The sequence below is a fragment of the Oncorhynchus tshawytscha genome, linkage group LG11 (genome assembly GCF_018296145.1).
Source record: "Oncorhynchus tshawytscha isolate Ot180627B linkage group LG11, Otsh_v2.0, whole genome shotgun sequence".
Classification (NCBI taxonomy): domain Eukaryota; kingdom Metazoa; phylum Chordata; class Actinopteri; order Salmoniformes; family Salmonidae; genus Oncorhynchus; species Oncorhynchus tshawytscha.
Genome location: NC_056439.1, coordinates 37,058,506 through 37,074,137, shown reverse-complemented (window position 1 = coordinate 37,074,137; position 15,632 = coordinate 37,058,506). Strand labels below are relative to the sequence as shown.

The 15,632-nt window shown below is 47.4% G+C and overlaps 1 protein-coding gene across 4 annotated transcripts in view; it reads left to right on the top strand.

Annotated features, from left to right (window-relative positions):
- LOC112262184 (ral GTPase-activating protein subunit alpha-2) overlaps window positions 1-15,632 on the top strand; it is a 213,533-nt gene that overhangs the window by 70,464 nt on the left and 127,437 nt on the right. For 3 of the 4 annotated variants that reach the window (XM_042330076.1, XM_042330074.1, XM_042330075.1), the window contains exons 4-12: window positions 4,505-4,562; window positions 7,969-8,012; window positions 10,099-10,279; window positions 12,069-12,184; window positions 12,385-12,523; window positions 14,087-14,286; window positions 14,480-14,728; window positions 15,142-15,321; window positions 15,477-15,608. In XM_042330076.1, coding sequence (XP_042186010.1) covers window positions 4,505-4,562; window positions 7,969-8,012; window positions 10,099-10,279; window positions 12,069-12,184; window positions 12,385-12,523; window positions 14,087-14,286; window positions 14,480-14,728; window positions 15,142-15,321; window positions 15,477-15,608 — 1,299 coding nt within the window. Of the gene's footprint in view, window positions 1-4,504; window positions 4,563-5,090; window positions 5,260-7,968; window positions 8,013-10,098; window positions 10,280-12,068; window positions 12,185-12,384; window positions 12,524-14,086; window positions 14,287-14,479; window positions 14,729-15,141; window positions 15,322-15,476; window positions 15,609-15,632 lie in introns of all 4 variants that reach the window. The other variant, XM_042330077.1, reaches the window with a different exon arrangement.

Here is a 15,632-nt window from a genome sequence, read left to right as displayed (position 1 = left end):
GTGGCAAAATCATGCTGTGGGGATGTTTTTCAGTTGCAGAGACTGGGAGACTAGTAAGGATCGAGACAAGATGAACGGAGCAAAGGATAGAGAGATCCTTGATGAAAATCTGCTCCAGAGCGCTCTGGACCTCAGACTGGGTTGATGGTTCACCTTCCAACAGGAGAACGACCCTAAGCACACAGCCAAGACAATGCAAGAGTGGCTTCGGGACAAGTCTCTAAATGTCCTTGAGTGGCCCAGCCAGAGCCCAGACTTGAACCTAATCGAACATCTCTTTAGAGACCTGAAAGTACCTGTGCAGCAACGCTCGCCATCCAACTGGACAGAGCTTGAGAGCATCTGCAGAGAAGAATGGGAGAAACTCTCCAAATACAGGTGTGCCAAGCTTGTAGTGTCATGCTGCCAAAGGTGCTTCAACAAAGTACAGACTAAATGGTCCAAATACTTATGTAAATGTAATGAATACTTATGTAAACTTTGATTTGCCCTCTAGTCACCTGTTGGTGCTCTCTGGGCTGTTATGTTCGAATGCCTGCAATGCCGTTCAATCATAAACTCCGCTGTGACTGACTGCCCTACAAAAATCGCTCTCTCGCTCTCTCTCTCTCTTTCTCGTTGAAACTCCAGACTTTCTCATTGTTGTGTCAAATTAAGTGCCACAATGACAAAAAACATAGTCTGCAATGTTCTCCTAAGGGTGTCTGTGAATGCTGGAAAGCCCTTGTGGGCCACCTCTGGTAGAAGTGTCATGTTCACCCTGTGGCTGGAAACCTAACATGCAGAACACCCCGCTCTGGTCGCAAAAATAGATTTACACATACATGTTATTAAATCATTGCACCCAACACTGTCCGCGTGAGCCAACGAGCGTCTACGTTGCCAAGCTCTAAAATAGAAGTCAGTTCTGCAAAGTCCTGCATCTACTATCTCCTCATTGGTTTATAGAAGCAGATACCCACGTTCCATCTCCTCATTGGTTATACCCACGTGGGTGATTGAAAGATGAACTGGGGTCCGTCAGTCAGTTGTGGTAATACACCTTATTATGAAAGTTAGATGCCATACGCCATATAAAGTCCAAAGAAGAAAAAGCCTGGAAGGAGGAGAGATGACTAGAAACGATTCGGTTGACTGTTTTATGTGTGGATTAATTGTCGGTGTAGAGGACCTTGTGTATTTCAGGTAAAATAACAACTCAACGTTTATATCCCAGGACAAATTAGCCAACAACAGCAAGCTAGCTAAAAAGCTAGCAATTGCAACTGCAATCTAGCTAGCTAAATTGCCATAAATGTTTAATGCTTTTCGACCTGTCCCCAAATTAATATAATTGGTTCAGAGTTTGTTTTGATATTTCAACCTGCGTGTTTTGATAGCATTTGGTGTGGGTGGACAAAATCTATTTGCGGACGTATGAGGACGTACGGTTTGGGCATGGTGTAAGTGTGGGTCATGTACAGTTGAAGTCGGAAGTCGTGCACAAAGTAGATGTCCTAACCGACTTGCCAAAACTATAGTTTGATAACAAGAAATTTGTGGAGTGGTTGAAAAACAAGTTTTAATGACTCCAACCTAAGTGTATGTCAACTTCCGACTTCAACTGTAAATGTGGTTGGAGTTGGAGGCGTCCTTCCGTAAGGCCCCATATTTATGCCTGGAGTACAGCTCCAGATTAGAGTAGTGTAACTCCGCTCAGCCCCTTTGTCAGTCTTATGGAGCTTCATATCAGCCAGTATAGTCCCATTGTTGCAGCTGCCATTCCCACCACCGTGGGGAGTCTCTGCTCCAAGGAGTGTGTCCATGCTGAGAACTGGGGATGTCTAATTACAACCTGCATCAATAGGTGCAATAGTGAGGGGGACATGTCATCATGCTCAGAATCAGAGAGGAGGCAACCAGGAAACAGGGACACACAGTCCCACAGGCAGGCACCAGGAGTGATTGCTGTCTGTCACATTTCTGTTTCTATCACGGAGAGGGATTTACAGAGAGAGGAGGAGACATACAGAGAGCGGAGGTGACATACAGAGGGATAGAGACTGAGTGGAGGAGGAGGGGGATTTACAGAGAGAGGAGGAGACATACAGAGAGAGGAGGAGACATACAGAGAGAGGAGGAGACATACAGAGAGAGGAGGAGACATACATAGAGAGGAGGAGACATACAGAGCGAGGAGGAGACATACAGAAAGAGGAGGAGACATACAGAGAGAGGAGGAGACATACAGAGAGAGGAGGAGACATACAGAGAGAGGAGGAGACATACAGAGAGAGGAGGAGACATACAGAGGGATAGAGACTGAGTGGAGGAGGAGAGGGATTTACAGAGAAAGGAGACATACAGAGAGCGGAGGTGACATACAGAGGGATAGAGAACGAGTGGAGGAGGAGGGGGATTTACAGAGAGAGGAGGAGACATAGAGAGAGGAGGAGACATACAGAGAGGAGGAGACATACAGAGAGCGGAGGTGACATACAGAGAGAGGAGGTGACATACAGAGGGATAGAGACCGAGTGGAGGAGGAGGGGGATTTACAGAGAGAGGAGGAGACATAGAGAGAGGAGGAGACATACAGAGAGCGGAGGTGACATACAGAGAGCGGAGGTGACATACAGAGGGATAGAGACTGAGAGTGGAGGAGGAGGGGGATTTACAGAGAGAGGAGGAGACATACAGAGAGCGGAGGTGACATACAGAGGGATAGAGACTGAGTGGAGGAGGAGGGGGATTTACAGAGGGAGGAGGAGACATACATAGAGAGGAGGAGACATACAGAGCGAGGAGGAGACATACAGAAAGAGGAGGAGACATACAGAGAGAGGAAGAGACATACAGAGGGATAGAGACTGAGAGTGGAGGAGGGGGATTTACAGAGAGAGGAGGAGACATACAGAGAGAGGAGGAGACATACAGAGAGAGGAGGAGACATACAGAGAGAGGAGGAGACATACAGAGAGAGGAGGAGACATACAGAGAGGAGGAGACATACAGAGGGATAGAGACTGAGTGGAGGAGGAGAGGGATTTACAGAGAAAGGAGACATACAGAGAGCGGAGGTGACATACAGAGGGATAGAGAACGAGTGGAGGAGGAGGGGGATTTACAGAGAGAGGAGGAGACATACAGAGAGCGGAGGTGACATACAGAGAGCAGAGGTGACATACAGAGGGATAGAGACTGAGAGTGGAGGAGGAGGGGGATTTACAGAGAGAGGAGGAGACATACAGAGAGCGGAGGAGACATACAGAGAGCGGAGGTGACATACAGAGGGATAGAGACTGAGAGTGGAGGAGGAGGAGACATAGAGAGAGAGGAGGAGACATACAGAGAGAGGAGGAGACATACAGAGAGAGGAGGAGACATACAGAGGGATAGAAACTGAGAGTGGAGGAGGAGAGGGAGAAAGAGGAGCGGGTAGTACTACAAATGTGAGGAAGCCACTAAGTCACAGCATAATGTGGTGTGGCAGCTCTGCTCTTGGCCACTGATCCATGCTCTGGTCTCTGGTCTCGCTCTCTCCGGCTGTGGAGACATGCTCTGGTCTCTCTGGTCTCGCTCTCTCCGGCTGTGGAGACATGCTCTGGTCTCTCTGATCTCGCTCTCTCCGGCTGTGGAGACATGCTCTGGTCTCTCTGGTCTCGCTCTCTCCAGCTGTGGAGACATGCTCTGCAAGTATGGACTCTTCCTTTCTCAAGACTCACTGCAAATTCAGCTCACATGTGTTGCTACTGCTGGTGAGGACTTTTCTCTAAGCTCTCTTCTTTCTCTCCTCTCTCCTCTCTCTCTTCTGTTGCTCTCTCTGTATCTATCTCTCAAAGGAGCACTGTGCACGGGGCTTTAGACCTCTAAATTGCAAATGGTATTTGACTTATTGGGTCAATGATGAGGGGCAATGAGTGGTGAACCAAGTGGATCATCAATTACCCACAATGTACTGGCCATTATCTGACTGACCGCCACACTGCGCATTCCACAGTGGTGTCATCTCTTATCCCTCTCTCCCCCCATTCCTCTCATCCATCCATCCCCCAGTTAACCTGTCCCTCAGTGGAGGAATAATGATAGCCTGCTGAAAGGTCAGCACACTCTAATTGAGTTGTTAATCTATGGTTGGCAAGGTGATGACATTTCCAGCGTTGTCCCCGTGTCACCAGGGCCATCCCTATAGCAGGCCAGAGACACGTACGCAGGAGGAGGAGGCGAGAAGTGACTACTGACTGACTGGCTGACAAGGCTGCTCTACTTCTGGCCTGCTTTTAGGATGTATGGCTGAGCAGCTTGTCAACAAGGCCATGCGTTTGGTGTGTGTACATCATTGTCCCGTTTTGGATCAAAGTAGCACCTCATTGAGTTGTTTAAAGCTTATTGAGTAAATGTTTCCTTTCCTTTCTCCTTTTGTGATCAGGTTTCTCTGCTCTGTCTCTGTGACTGGTTTGCCATAAGTGATTAGTCTGTTTGGAGATTTTGCTAATAGTTACACTATATTTCTCATGTTTTCCAGAAAATTCTGCAACTTCTACCAGAAAAAATCTACAGTCGATGGCAGTTCCACAGTATAGGTATGTACCACTTCATCAGCTCTTTCTAAGTTTGTACTTGCACTACTTTAGTCTGCTTGAATAGGCCTACACTGCTAAGGTTTGTATTCTTCTGCATGGGTACAGTAGTCAAAAGCCTGTTCTCTCCCCTCCTGCTGCTACAACCACCAAAATAAACCACGGAAGCACAGATTATCAGCACAACCACGCTTAAACGGCTCGTGTAAGAAGAAAATAATTAGGAGTGGAAGGAGAAGTAAATGAAACATGCAAATGAGATTCTAATTTGAAATGCAAATTGGTAATTGAATTATGCTTTGTTCGGTTTCATCCTCGCGAGCAGGAGGATCCTCGCAACCAGCAATAACCTCAATTATAATCTTCTGTTTGTCAGTCGTTTCGCAGCTAAAGCGGTGAGACAGTCACCCCTGGGGCTTATTACTCCAAATATGCAGGCTCACCCCCCCCGGCAGTCCCCAAACACACATCCTGCTCCCCGGTCCACAAATCACTAGCTAAAACCTGTCTCTCCTTCCCTCACCCTTTTAGGAAAGTCCCCTGCTGCTTGCTGCACACATCATAATTCAGCTGATGCTATTCTGTGGGATGGTCTCCTGGGTTGTGTACGTGTTTGAATAGAATGCTTGAACGGTGAAACAGCACCACTGGTTTCCCCAGGCGCCATTGTTCGTGTTTTTGTTTTCCTGACTAAGCGAAGGTGAGCAGTGTGGTAAAAAAAAAACACAAAAAACATCTGAGGAAAAACATTTATTCGTTGTTTGCAGTAACTTCTTTGTTGAGGAAAAAAATGTTAGAATCCAGCCACCCAAGTCATAAACTGTTCTCTCTGCTGCCACACGGCAAGTGGTACCGATGCACCAGGTCCGGAACCAACAGGACCCTGAACAGCTTCTACCCCAAGCCATAAGACTGATAAAAGACTGATAGTCTGCATTTTATCCTGTTGCCTATTCACTTTTTCCTACCTCTTACCCCTGCTCATAGACTCAGTACTGGTACCCTGTGTATGTAGCTGAGTTATCATTACTCACTGTGTATTTATTATTACGTGTTTTACTGTTAATTCTCTATTTTCTTTCTCTCAGCGTTGTTGGAAGGACCCGTATGTAAGCATTTCACTGTTAGTCTACATCTGTTTACAAAGCATGTGAAAAATAAAATTTGATTTGATTTAAATATTCCAAATGGACCTGGCAGTTTCACCTAGATTCCAGCTTTAAGGAGTCACCTCTCACCTAGACAACTGCCTACTATTGACCCTACTGCCCAAAGTGGGTAGATGACAATGCTTATAATTAGAGAGGAGGACCGGGAGCTGTGGAGCTCCTACAGTAAGACAGGAAGACGGGCCCCAATGGTTTCAGTGATCCCTCCACTAGTGAAACAAGCATTTACACAGACCATTACCTGGTGGAAAATTGATCTCTCTCTCTCTCTCTCTCTTCTCTTCTCTCTCTCTCTCTCTCTCTCTCTCTCCTTCTCTCTCTCTCCTTCTCTTTTCTCTCTCTCTCTCTCTCTCTCTCTCTCTCTCTCTCCTTCTCTTTCTCTCTCTCTCTCTTTCTCTTTCTCTCTCCTCTCTCTCTCTCTCTCCTCTCTCTCTCCTTCTCCTTCTCTCTCTCTCTCTCTCTCTCTCCTTCTCTCTCTCTCTCCTTCCCTCTCTCTCTCCTTCTCTCTCTCTCCTTCCCTCTCATTTCCATTCTCTTGGCAATTTGTTCTTTCTTCGTTTAGCCAACACAGGGAGCGTCATTGATTTAACCTGATGAGTGGCGAACCAGGCATTTAGCAATCAGAGTATTGTCTCATTTGATTACCACAGACCTGATTGGCTTCATAAATGCACACCAGGCAATTGATGTTCATTTTCATCAGGGGAATGAGCAGCCTTTCCTCCCTGACTGGTTTATCACCACCCCCAAGGTCAATATGTATTGATGGAACAGACAGACTTTCTTCTCTCTGTGTTAACTGTAGCTCAAATCTAATTGTATTTGTCACCTGCTTCATAAACAACAGGTGTAGACCAACAGTGAAATGCTTACTTACGGGTCCTTAACCAACAATGCAGAGTTAAAGATTAAAATAAATAAATAATAGAAATAGTGACACGAGGGACACAGTGAAAAAGGAATAACAATAACGAGTCAAAATAATATACAGGAAGTATCAGTACTGAGTCGTTGTGCAGGGTACTAGGTAATAACATGGCTATATACAGGAAGTATCAGTACTGAGTCATTGTGCAGGGTACTAGGTAATAACATGGCTATATACAGGAAGTACCAGTACTGAGTCGTTGTGCAGGGTACTAGGTAATAACATGGCTATATACAGGAAGTATCAGCACTGAGTCATTGTGCAGGGTACTAGGTAATAACATGGCTATATAGAGGGGGTATCAGTACTGAGTCGTTGTGCAGGGTACTAGGTAATAACATGACTATATACAGGAAGTACCAGTACTGAGTCGTTGTGCAGGGTACTAGGTAATAACATGACTATATACAGGAAGTACCAGTACTGAGTCGTTGTGCAGGGTACTAGGTAATTGAGGTGGTAGAAGCTGTTCAGGGTCCTGTTGGTTCCAGACTTGGTGCATTGGTACCGCTTGTCATGCTGTAGCAGAGAGAACAGTCTATAGCTTGGGTGGCTGGAATCTTTGACCATTTTGGGGGCCTTCTTCTAACACAGCCTCGGAGCTCTAAAGTGCGACCATTTTACTCGCATATGCGCCTAAATATTTTGCTGTGCGAACTCGCATTTTGATTAGGAACACCAGTGCACCAAGAAAAAAATCAATAATTGCTGCAATTTCACTGTACAGCAGCCCCTGAGTACCGTGGAGAGTACACTGAGCGCAGATTCATGACCGTGCACCATTGCTACAAAGAAATATATTTAATTGAGCTCCTAAATTTCTTTGCGTGCAACTTAGGCGCACACGCGCTCCTTGAAAAACAAAAAGGTCAGCGTAGAGCCCTGCGCTGGTATAGAGGTCCTGGATGGCAATAACGCACTGGGCCGTGCTCACCACCCTCTGTAGCGCCTTGCGGTTGGATGCCAAGCAGTTGCCATACCAAGAGGTGATGTAGCCAGTCAAGATGCTCTCAATGCTGTAGCTGTTGGACTTTATGAGGATCTGAGGGCCCATGACAAATCTTTTCAGTGTCCTGGAGGGTGGGGGAAGGCGTTGTCGTGCATTCTTCATGACTGAGTTGGTGTGTGTCTGGACCATGATAGAGCCTTAGTGACGTGGACACAGAGGAACTCTAATCTCTCGCCCCGCTCCACTACAGCCCCATCGATGTATATGTTCAATGTGCAGAGCAATGTCTAGCATTGGAAGATATATCTGTTCTGTGGTGTCAGGATTGTTCTGTTGTTCAAACTCGCACGCTTTCCATTTCAGGTTCTATTCTGAAAAAGCTTTTGCACACTGGAAACTCATTCAAGGTAAGAATTGTTGTGAGTTTTCTCACACAAACCCTTACATTTTTCGCCAACACGACTGTGAAGGACACGGAGCAGTCTGATCAAATCAAATCACATTTATTTATATAGCCCTTCGTACATCAGCTGATATCTCAAAGTGCTGTACAGAAACCCAGCCTAAAACCCCAAACAGCAAGCAATGCAGGTGTAGAAGCACGGTGGCTAGGAAAAACTCCCTAGAAAGGCCAAAACCTAGGAAGAAACCTAGAGAGGAACCAGGCTATGAGTGGTGGCCAGTCCTCTTCTGGCTGTGCTGGGTGGAGATTATAACAGAACCTGTCCAAGATGTTCAAATGTTCATAAATGACCAGCATGGTCAAATAAGAATAATCACAGTAGTTGTCGAGGGTGCTCCAAGTCAGCACCGCAGGAGTAAATGTCAGTTGGCTTTTCATAGCCGATCATTAAGAGTATCTCTACCACTCCTGCTGTCTCTAGAGAGTTGAAAACAGCAGGTCTGGGACAGGTAGTACGTCCGGTGAACAGGTCAGGATTCCATAGCCGCAGGCAGAACAGTTGAAACTGGAGCAGCAGCACGGCCAGGTGGACTGGGGACAGCAAGTAGTCATCATGCCAGGTAGTCCTGAGGCACGGTCCTAGGGCTCAGGTCCCCCCAGAGAGAGAAAGAAAGAGAGAATTAGAGAGAGCATACTTAAATTCACACAGGACACCGGATAAGACAGGAGAAATACTCCAGATATAACAAACGGACCCTAGACCCCGACACATAAACTACTGCAGCATAAATACTGGAGGCTGAGACAGGAGGGGTCAGGAGACACTGTGGCCCCATCTGATGATACCCCCGGACAGGGCCAAACAGGAAGGATATAACTCCACCCACTTTGCCAAAGCACAGCTCCCACACCACTAGAGGGATATCTTCAACCACCAACTTACTATCCTGAGACAAAGCCGAGTATAGCCCACAATGATCTCCGCCACAACCCAAGGGGGGGCGCCAACCCAGACAGGAATATCACGTCAGTGACTCAATCCACTCAAGTGATGCACCCCTCCTAGGGACGGCATGCAAGTGCACCAGTAAGCCAGTGACTCAGCCACTGTAATAGGGTTAGAGGCAGAGAATCCCAGTGGAGAGAGGGGAACCGGCCAGGCAGAGACAGCAAGGGCGGTTCGTTGCTCCAGAGCCTTTCCGTTCACCTTCACACTCCTGGGCCAGACTACACTCAATCATAGGACCTACTGAAGAGATTAATCTTCAATAAAGACTTAAAGGTTGAGACCGAGTCTGCGTCTCTCACATGGGTAGGCAGACCATTCCATAAAAATGGAGCTCTTTAGGAGAAAGCCCTGCCTCCAGCTGTTTGCTTAGAAATTCTAGGGACAATTAGGAGGCCTGCGTCTTGTGACCGTAGCGTACGTGTAGGTATGTACGGCAGGACCAAATCAGAGAGATAGGTAGGAGCAAGCCCATGTAATGCTTTGTAGGTTAGCAGTAAAACCTTGAAATCAGCCCTTGCCTTAACAGGAAGCCAGTGTAGGGAGGCTAGCACTAGAGTAATATGATCAAATTAGTCAAACTAGTCAGGATTCTAGCAGCCGTATTTAGCACTAACTGAAGTATATTTAGTGCTTTATCCGGGTAGCCGGAAAGTAGAGCATTGCAGTAGTCTAACCTAGAAGTAACAAAAGCATGGATACATTTTTCTGCATCATTTTTGGACAGAAAGTTTCTGATTTTTGCAATGTTACGTAGATGGAAAAAGCTGTCCTTGAAACAGTCTTGATATGTTCGTCAAAATCAGGGTCCAGAGTAACGCCAAGGTCCTTAAATTTAATTTGAGACAACTGTACAACCATCAAGATTAATTGTCAGATTCAACAGAAGATATCTTTGTTTTTTGGAACCTAGAACAAGCATCTCTGTTTTGTCCGAGTTTAAAAGTAGGGCGTTTGCAGCCATCCACTTCCTTATGTCTGAAACACAGGCTTCTAGCGAGGGCAATTTTGGGGTTTCACCATGTTTCAGGACCATGATCCTGTTCTGTGTATAGTAACATGTCCCCTGTCCTCCTGCTTGCAGATCAGATGTGAGGGAATTCGTCTGTTCCTGCTGTGGCTGCAGGCCCTGCAGAATAACTGTGCAGAGGAGCAGTTCCTCATCTTCGCCTGCCTGGTGCCAGGCTTCCCTGCTGTGCCCTCCACCAGAGGACCCTGCACCCTGGATACCATCATCTACAACCCTTTCTCCAACCCTTCCGATGGTGAGACCCCTCAACGTCACACAAACACTCAAACCTCCTTAGTGCCCCCCGCCCCCCCTCCATATTCTGGTCCCCTGCCGCTACAGCTGAATGTGTCCCAGCTTGTTTTCAAGTCCTATTTCAGTACTAACTGGAAGTTGTGCAAATTGAGCTGGTACTGTTGACTGTAATTGTCTGGGTCCTGGGGAATTACACTGATTGTTTCATGAAGTAGGCTGCTGGGGTGAGATGAAGGTTGTCCTCACTCCTCAGAAAGTTTAGAACTGTTTTGTTATTAGTAATATAGTGTTCATCAGAGTGTGTCTCTCTCGCTCTCTCTCTCTTGCTTTCTCTCTCTTTCCCTCTTGCTCTCCCTCCCTCTCTCTCTCTCTCTTGCTCTCTCTTTCCCTCTTGCTCTCCCTCCCTCTCTCTCTCTCTTGCTCTCTCTTTCCCTCTTGCTCTCCCTCCCTCTCTCTCTCTCTCTTGCTCTCTCTTTCCCTCTTGCTCTCCCTCCCTCTCTCTTGCTCTCTCTTTCCCTCTTGCTCTCTCTTTCCCTCTTGCTCTCCCTCCCTCTCTCTCTCTCTCTTGCTCTCTCTTTCCCTCTTGCTCTCCCTCCCTCTCTCTTGCTCTCTCTTTCCCTCTTGCTCTCCCTCTCTCTCTCTCTCACTCTCTTTTTTTCTCTCTTGCTCTCTCTTTCCCTCTTGCTCTCCCTCTCTCTCTCTCTCTCGCTCTCTTTTTCCCTCTTGCTCTCTCTTTCCCTCTTGCTCTCTTTTTCCCTCTTGCTCTCTCTTTCCCTCTTGCTCTCTTTTTCCCTCTTGCTCTCTCTTTCCCTCTTGCTCTCTCTTTCCCTCTTGCTCTCCCTCCCTCTCTCTCTCTCTTGCTCTCTCTTTCCCTCTTGCTCTCCCTCCCTCTCTCTCTCTCTCTTGCTCTCTCTTTCCCTCTTGCTCTCCCTCCCCCTCTCTTGCTCTCTCTTTCCCTCTTGCTCTCTCTTTCCCTCTTGCTCTCCCTCCCTCTCTCTCTCTCTTGCTCTCTCTTTCCCTCTTGCTCTCTCCCTCCCTCTCTCTTGCTCTCTCTTTCCCTCTTGCTCTCCCTCTCTCTCTCTCTCGCTCTCTTTTTTTCTCTCTTGCTCTCCCTCCCTCTTGCTCTCCCTCCCTCTCTCTCTCTTGCTCTCTCTTTCCCTCTTGCTCTCCCTCCCTCTCTCTCTCTCTTGCTCTCTCTTTCCCACTTGCTCTCTCTTTCCCTGCTTCCGCTCTCCCTCCCCCTCTCTCTCTTGCTCTCTCGCTCTCTCTTGCTCTCTCTTGCTCTCTCTTGCTCTCTCTTGCTCTCTCTTGCTCTCCCTCCCTCTTTCCCTCTTGCTCTCCCTCCCTCTCTCTCTCTTGCCCTCTTGCTCTCCCTCCCTCTCTCTCTCTCTTGCTCTCTCTTTCCCACTTGCTCTCTCTTTCCCTCATTCCGCTCTCCCTCCCCCTCTCTCTCTTGCTCTCTCGCTCTCTCTTGCTCTCTCTTTCCCTCTTGCTCTCCCTCCCCTCTCTCTCTTGCTCTCTCGCTCTCTCTTGCTCTCTCTTTCCCTCTTGCTCTCCCTCCCCCTCTCTCTTGCTCTCTCGCTCTCTCTGCTTTCTCTCTTTCCCTCTTGCTCTCTCTCCCTCTCTCTCGCTTGCTCTCTCTTTCCCTCGCTCTCTCTTTCCCTCTTGCTCTCCCTCTCTCTCTCGCTTGCTCTCTCTTTCCCTCTTGCTCTCCCTCCCTCTCTCTCTCTTGCTCTCTCTTTCCCTCTTGCTCTCTCTTTCCCTCTCACTCTCTCTCTGTCCCACAATAGCCAAGGTGGTGCCTGAGGAGATCACCCCACTGGTGCCAGCTGTGCCAGGGGAGAAGCTGGCAGATGACCAGACCTGCTACATCCTCCAAACCCTGCTCAAGTTCATGGTTGTCCAGGTAAGGCTCCAGCTACAAAACAGTCCTATCTAGACGGCACTGGCTGAATCCGAATGTGGCCCTGGTCCAATTCTTTCAAAATGCACGATCCAATTAAAGAGGTCTTTACTGTAAAACAAAGTAAGGGATCCAGTATAGAGCTTGTCTGGGACTCTTGTCTGGCTGAGTAGTGACTCGGTGTGTCTCTTTGTGTCTGAAAGGCGTCTAGTTTAGAGTGGAGGAACAAAGACAACCAGGACACCGGCTTCAGGTTTCTCTTCAGTCTGTTCAAGAAGTACTACCTTCCTCACCTCTTCCCCTCCTTCACCAAGCTCACCAACCTCTACAAGCCACTTTTAGGTAGGTGTGTGGGGGTGGGTGTGTGAGTCTGGGTGGGCGAGTGTCTGGGTGAGTGTCTGGGTGAGTGTCTGGGTGAGTGTCTGGGTGAGTGTGGGTTTTCCTTTACCGTGAGCAGTCTATTATACTGTCATGTGAATATGGGACCATTTGCACTTCTGTTGAGATACTTCATGTGTAACTTTACTCTCTTTCTGACATATTGCTATTTTTTGTTGTTGCGTGTCGCAAATAGGATATTAGTTACCCTCCTTAGAAACCGCTTTGGAGGGGGGTGTAATATCATCTTCCTCTGTTGAACCAGTTCTGTTGTGTAATTGCAGCATCAGGCCTTTACCAAATCCAAAACTTGACCCACAAGCTAATTACTACAGGAAATACACATATATTCCTGAGTTAGGCAATTTAGATGTCTTGTCATGAACCTGAAGCTTTTCTCCATCTCCCCTGTTGTAATGATGTACTCTCTTGTCTAAGGATGAATTACATCCATTTTTTGGGCTAATTGCCAGTTAATTCAAAGGTATTGAAGCCATGTTTAAAAGAGGTTTCATGATGAATTATAGTAATTAAAATCCTTTGACACAATAACCTGGACCATGAGACTGTGGTTCACTGTAATTATCGTGGTACATTCAGGTCTATGACTTTCAGGGCTGAATTCATAATGTTCATATTCTGACCAGTCTTAGCTGACAGTGAAACCAAAGAGAGCAGTGCATTTCAATCTTGTGAAATTATCCACCCACTTTCTGTCTCTTTAACTCTCTCCCTTTATCTTCTTCTCGCTCGCTCTGTGTCTCTCTGTGTCTCTCTGTGTCTCTCTGTGTCTCTCTGTGTCTCTCTGTGTCTCTCTCTGTCTCTCTCTGTCTCTCTCTGTCTCTCTCTGTCTCTCTGTGTCTCTCTCTGTCTCTCTCTGTCTCTCTCTGTCTCTCTCTGTGTCTCTCTGTGTCTCTCTGTGTCTCTCTGTGTCTCTCTCTGTGTCTCTCTGTGTCTCTCTGTGTCTCTCTCTGTGTCTCTCTGTGTCTCTCTCTGTGTCTCTCTGTGTCTCTCTGTGTCTCTCTGTGTCTCTCTCTGTCTCTCTCTGTCTCTCTCTGTCTCTCTCTGTGTCTCTCTGTGTCTCTCTGTGTCTCTCTCTGTCTCTCTCTGTCTCTCTCTGTCTCTCTGTGTCTCTCTGTGTCTCTCTGTGTCTCTCTGTGTCTGTGTCTCTCTGTGTCTCTCTGTGTCTCTCTCTGTCTCTCTCTGTCTCTCTCTGTGTCTCTCTGTGTCTCTCTCTGTCTCTCTCTGTGTCTCTCTGTGTCTCTCTGTGTCTCTCTCTGTCTCTCTCTGTCTCTCTCTGTGTCTCTCTGTGTCTCTCTGTGTCTCTCTCTGTCTCTCTCTGTCTCTCTCTGTGTCTCTCTGTGTCTCTCTCTGTCTCTCTCTGTCTCTCTCTGTCTCTCTCTGTGTCTCTCTGTGTCTCTCTGTGTCTCTCTCTGTCTCTCTCTGTCTCTTTCTCTGAATCTCTGTCTCTGTCTGTCTCTGTGTTTCTGTCTCTCTCTTTGTTTCTCTCTCTCTCCTCTTCCCCAGACCTCCCCCACCACAGACCAAAGCCTCTGTATGTCCCAGTGACCCGTAACAACGAGAGCACGTTCTGTACGAGGGACCAGTACCTAGCTCCCCGTGTGGCCTTTATCACCTGGCTGGTCACCTTCTTCCTGGACAAGAAGTACATCAGCACCCCCAGCGCCAAGAACGGGACGAACGAGGTCATCCCCAAACTCATCCAGGTAGGTCCACTGTCGTACGCTGTACTGTCATCCAGGTTCAGTTTGACACCATGCAGAAAAGATTGAAATGTCAATTCGAAGGAGAAGTTTGGAATAATTTTTGCTTAATATAATTTATACTGGAATCCAGCCCTAAACCTTCTCTACCTCTCACTGGTACTCTGTCCAAACCCTGGCCGTGCTGTGTGTTCAGACTGTCACCGCAGGCAGTAGCAGTCAGGAGAAGGAGAGGGATAAAGACCGTGGTGGTAGTGAGGAGCCCCACGGCCCTACAGAGCCAGAGAAGAGCCACTCTAACAGTAGCACGCTGTCTGACCGGCGCCCCAGCGACTCCAGCCTGTGCAGCATCGACGAGGAGCACCGGAGTGTCTACGACATGGTGCACGGCATCCTGCTCTCCACACGGGACAACATCAACTTCGTCAACGAGGTCTTTCACCAGGTACAGCCAGCAGAGAGATGATGGCGAAGAGATTCCATGTTATTCAATGAGAGTATAAACGGTGCTTTTCTTATGCAAGGGTAGTTTTAGTTGTGAAGCTGATTTCCTCTCATACTCTGCTAGCTTTTAAACATGATGCTGAATAGGAGACCATGTTATGTTATTAGTTGTATTGTACTGCTCTCTAGTGGAAAGATACTATCACTACATCAACGCTATCATCTTAGTTGGAGCAAATGAAATAAAGAATTGGAACGTTTGTCCTTAGCAACCACATCTGCTTTATGCCATTTAACAAACACCTTATTGCTCTCATGACCCTGAAGATAAATGTATTCATTATCCAATACATCTGGCCGTTGTTTTCTCATGTATAATACTGTTTAATAACTGTCTGTGTCGTCCTGCTCCAGGCCTTCCTGTTGCCCTCCTGTGAGACGTCAGCGACCCGAAAGGTGATCAAGGTGTACAGGAAGTGGATCCTGCAGGAGAAGCCAGGCTTCATGACGGAGCCAGAGAAGAGCAGACAGGCTGAGGTGGAGGAGAACCCTGAGCAGCTGCTCATCACTGAGACTGACAACACACACACACCGGTAATGTCAATAACACAAACAAACACACACACAAACACAAACAGCACAACAAGTCAGTGGACACACACGCACTAACATTAAATCAGAAATTGTCATTGAGAAACACAACCACTTTCATACTCACGTGCTGACTGGATGGTCCTGTCCTCCGGCAGGTGTTGAAAAGTCACGGTCACAAGCGTTCATCCAGTTGGGGAAGAACATACTCTTTCAGCAGTGCCATCAGCCGGGGCTGTCTCACTGAGGAACAGAACAGAGACATTAAGGCTGGCATCCAGCCCACCCTGCAGTGTGTGTGTGTGTGTGTGTGT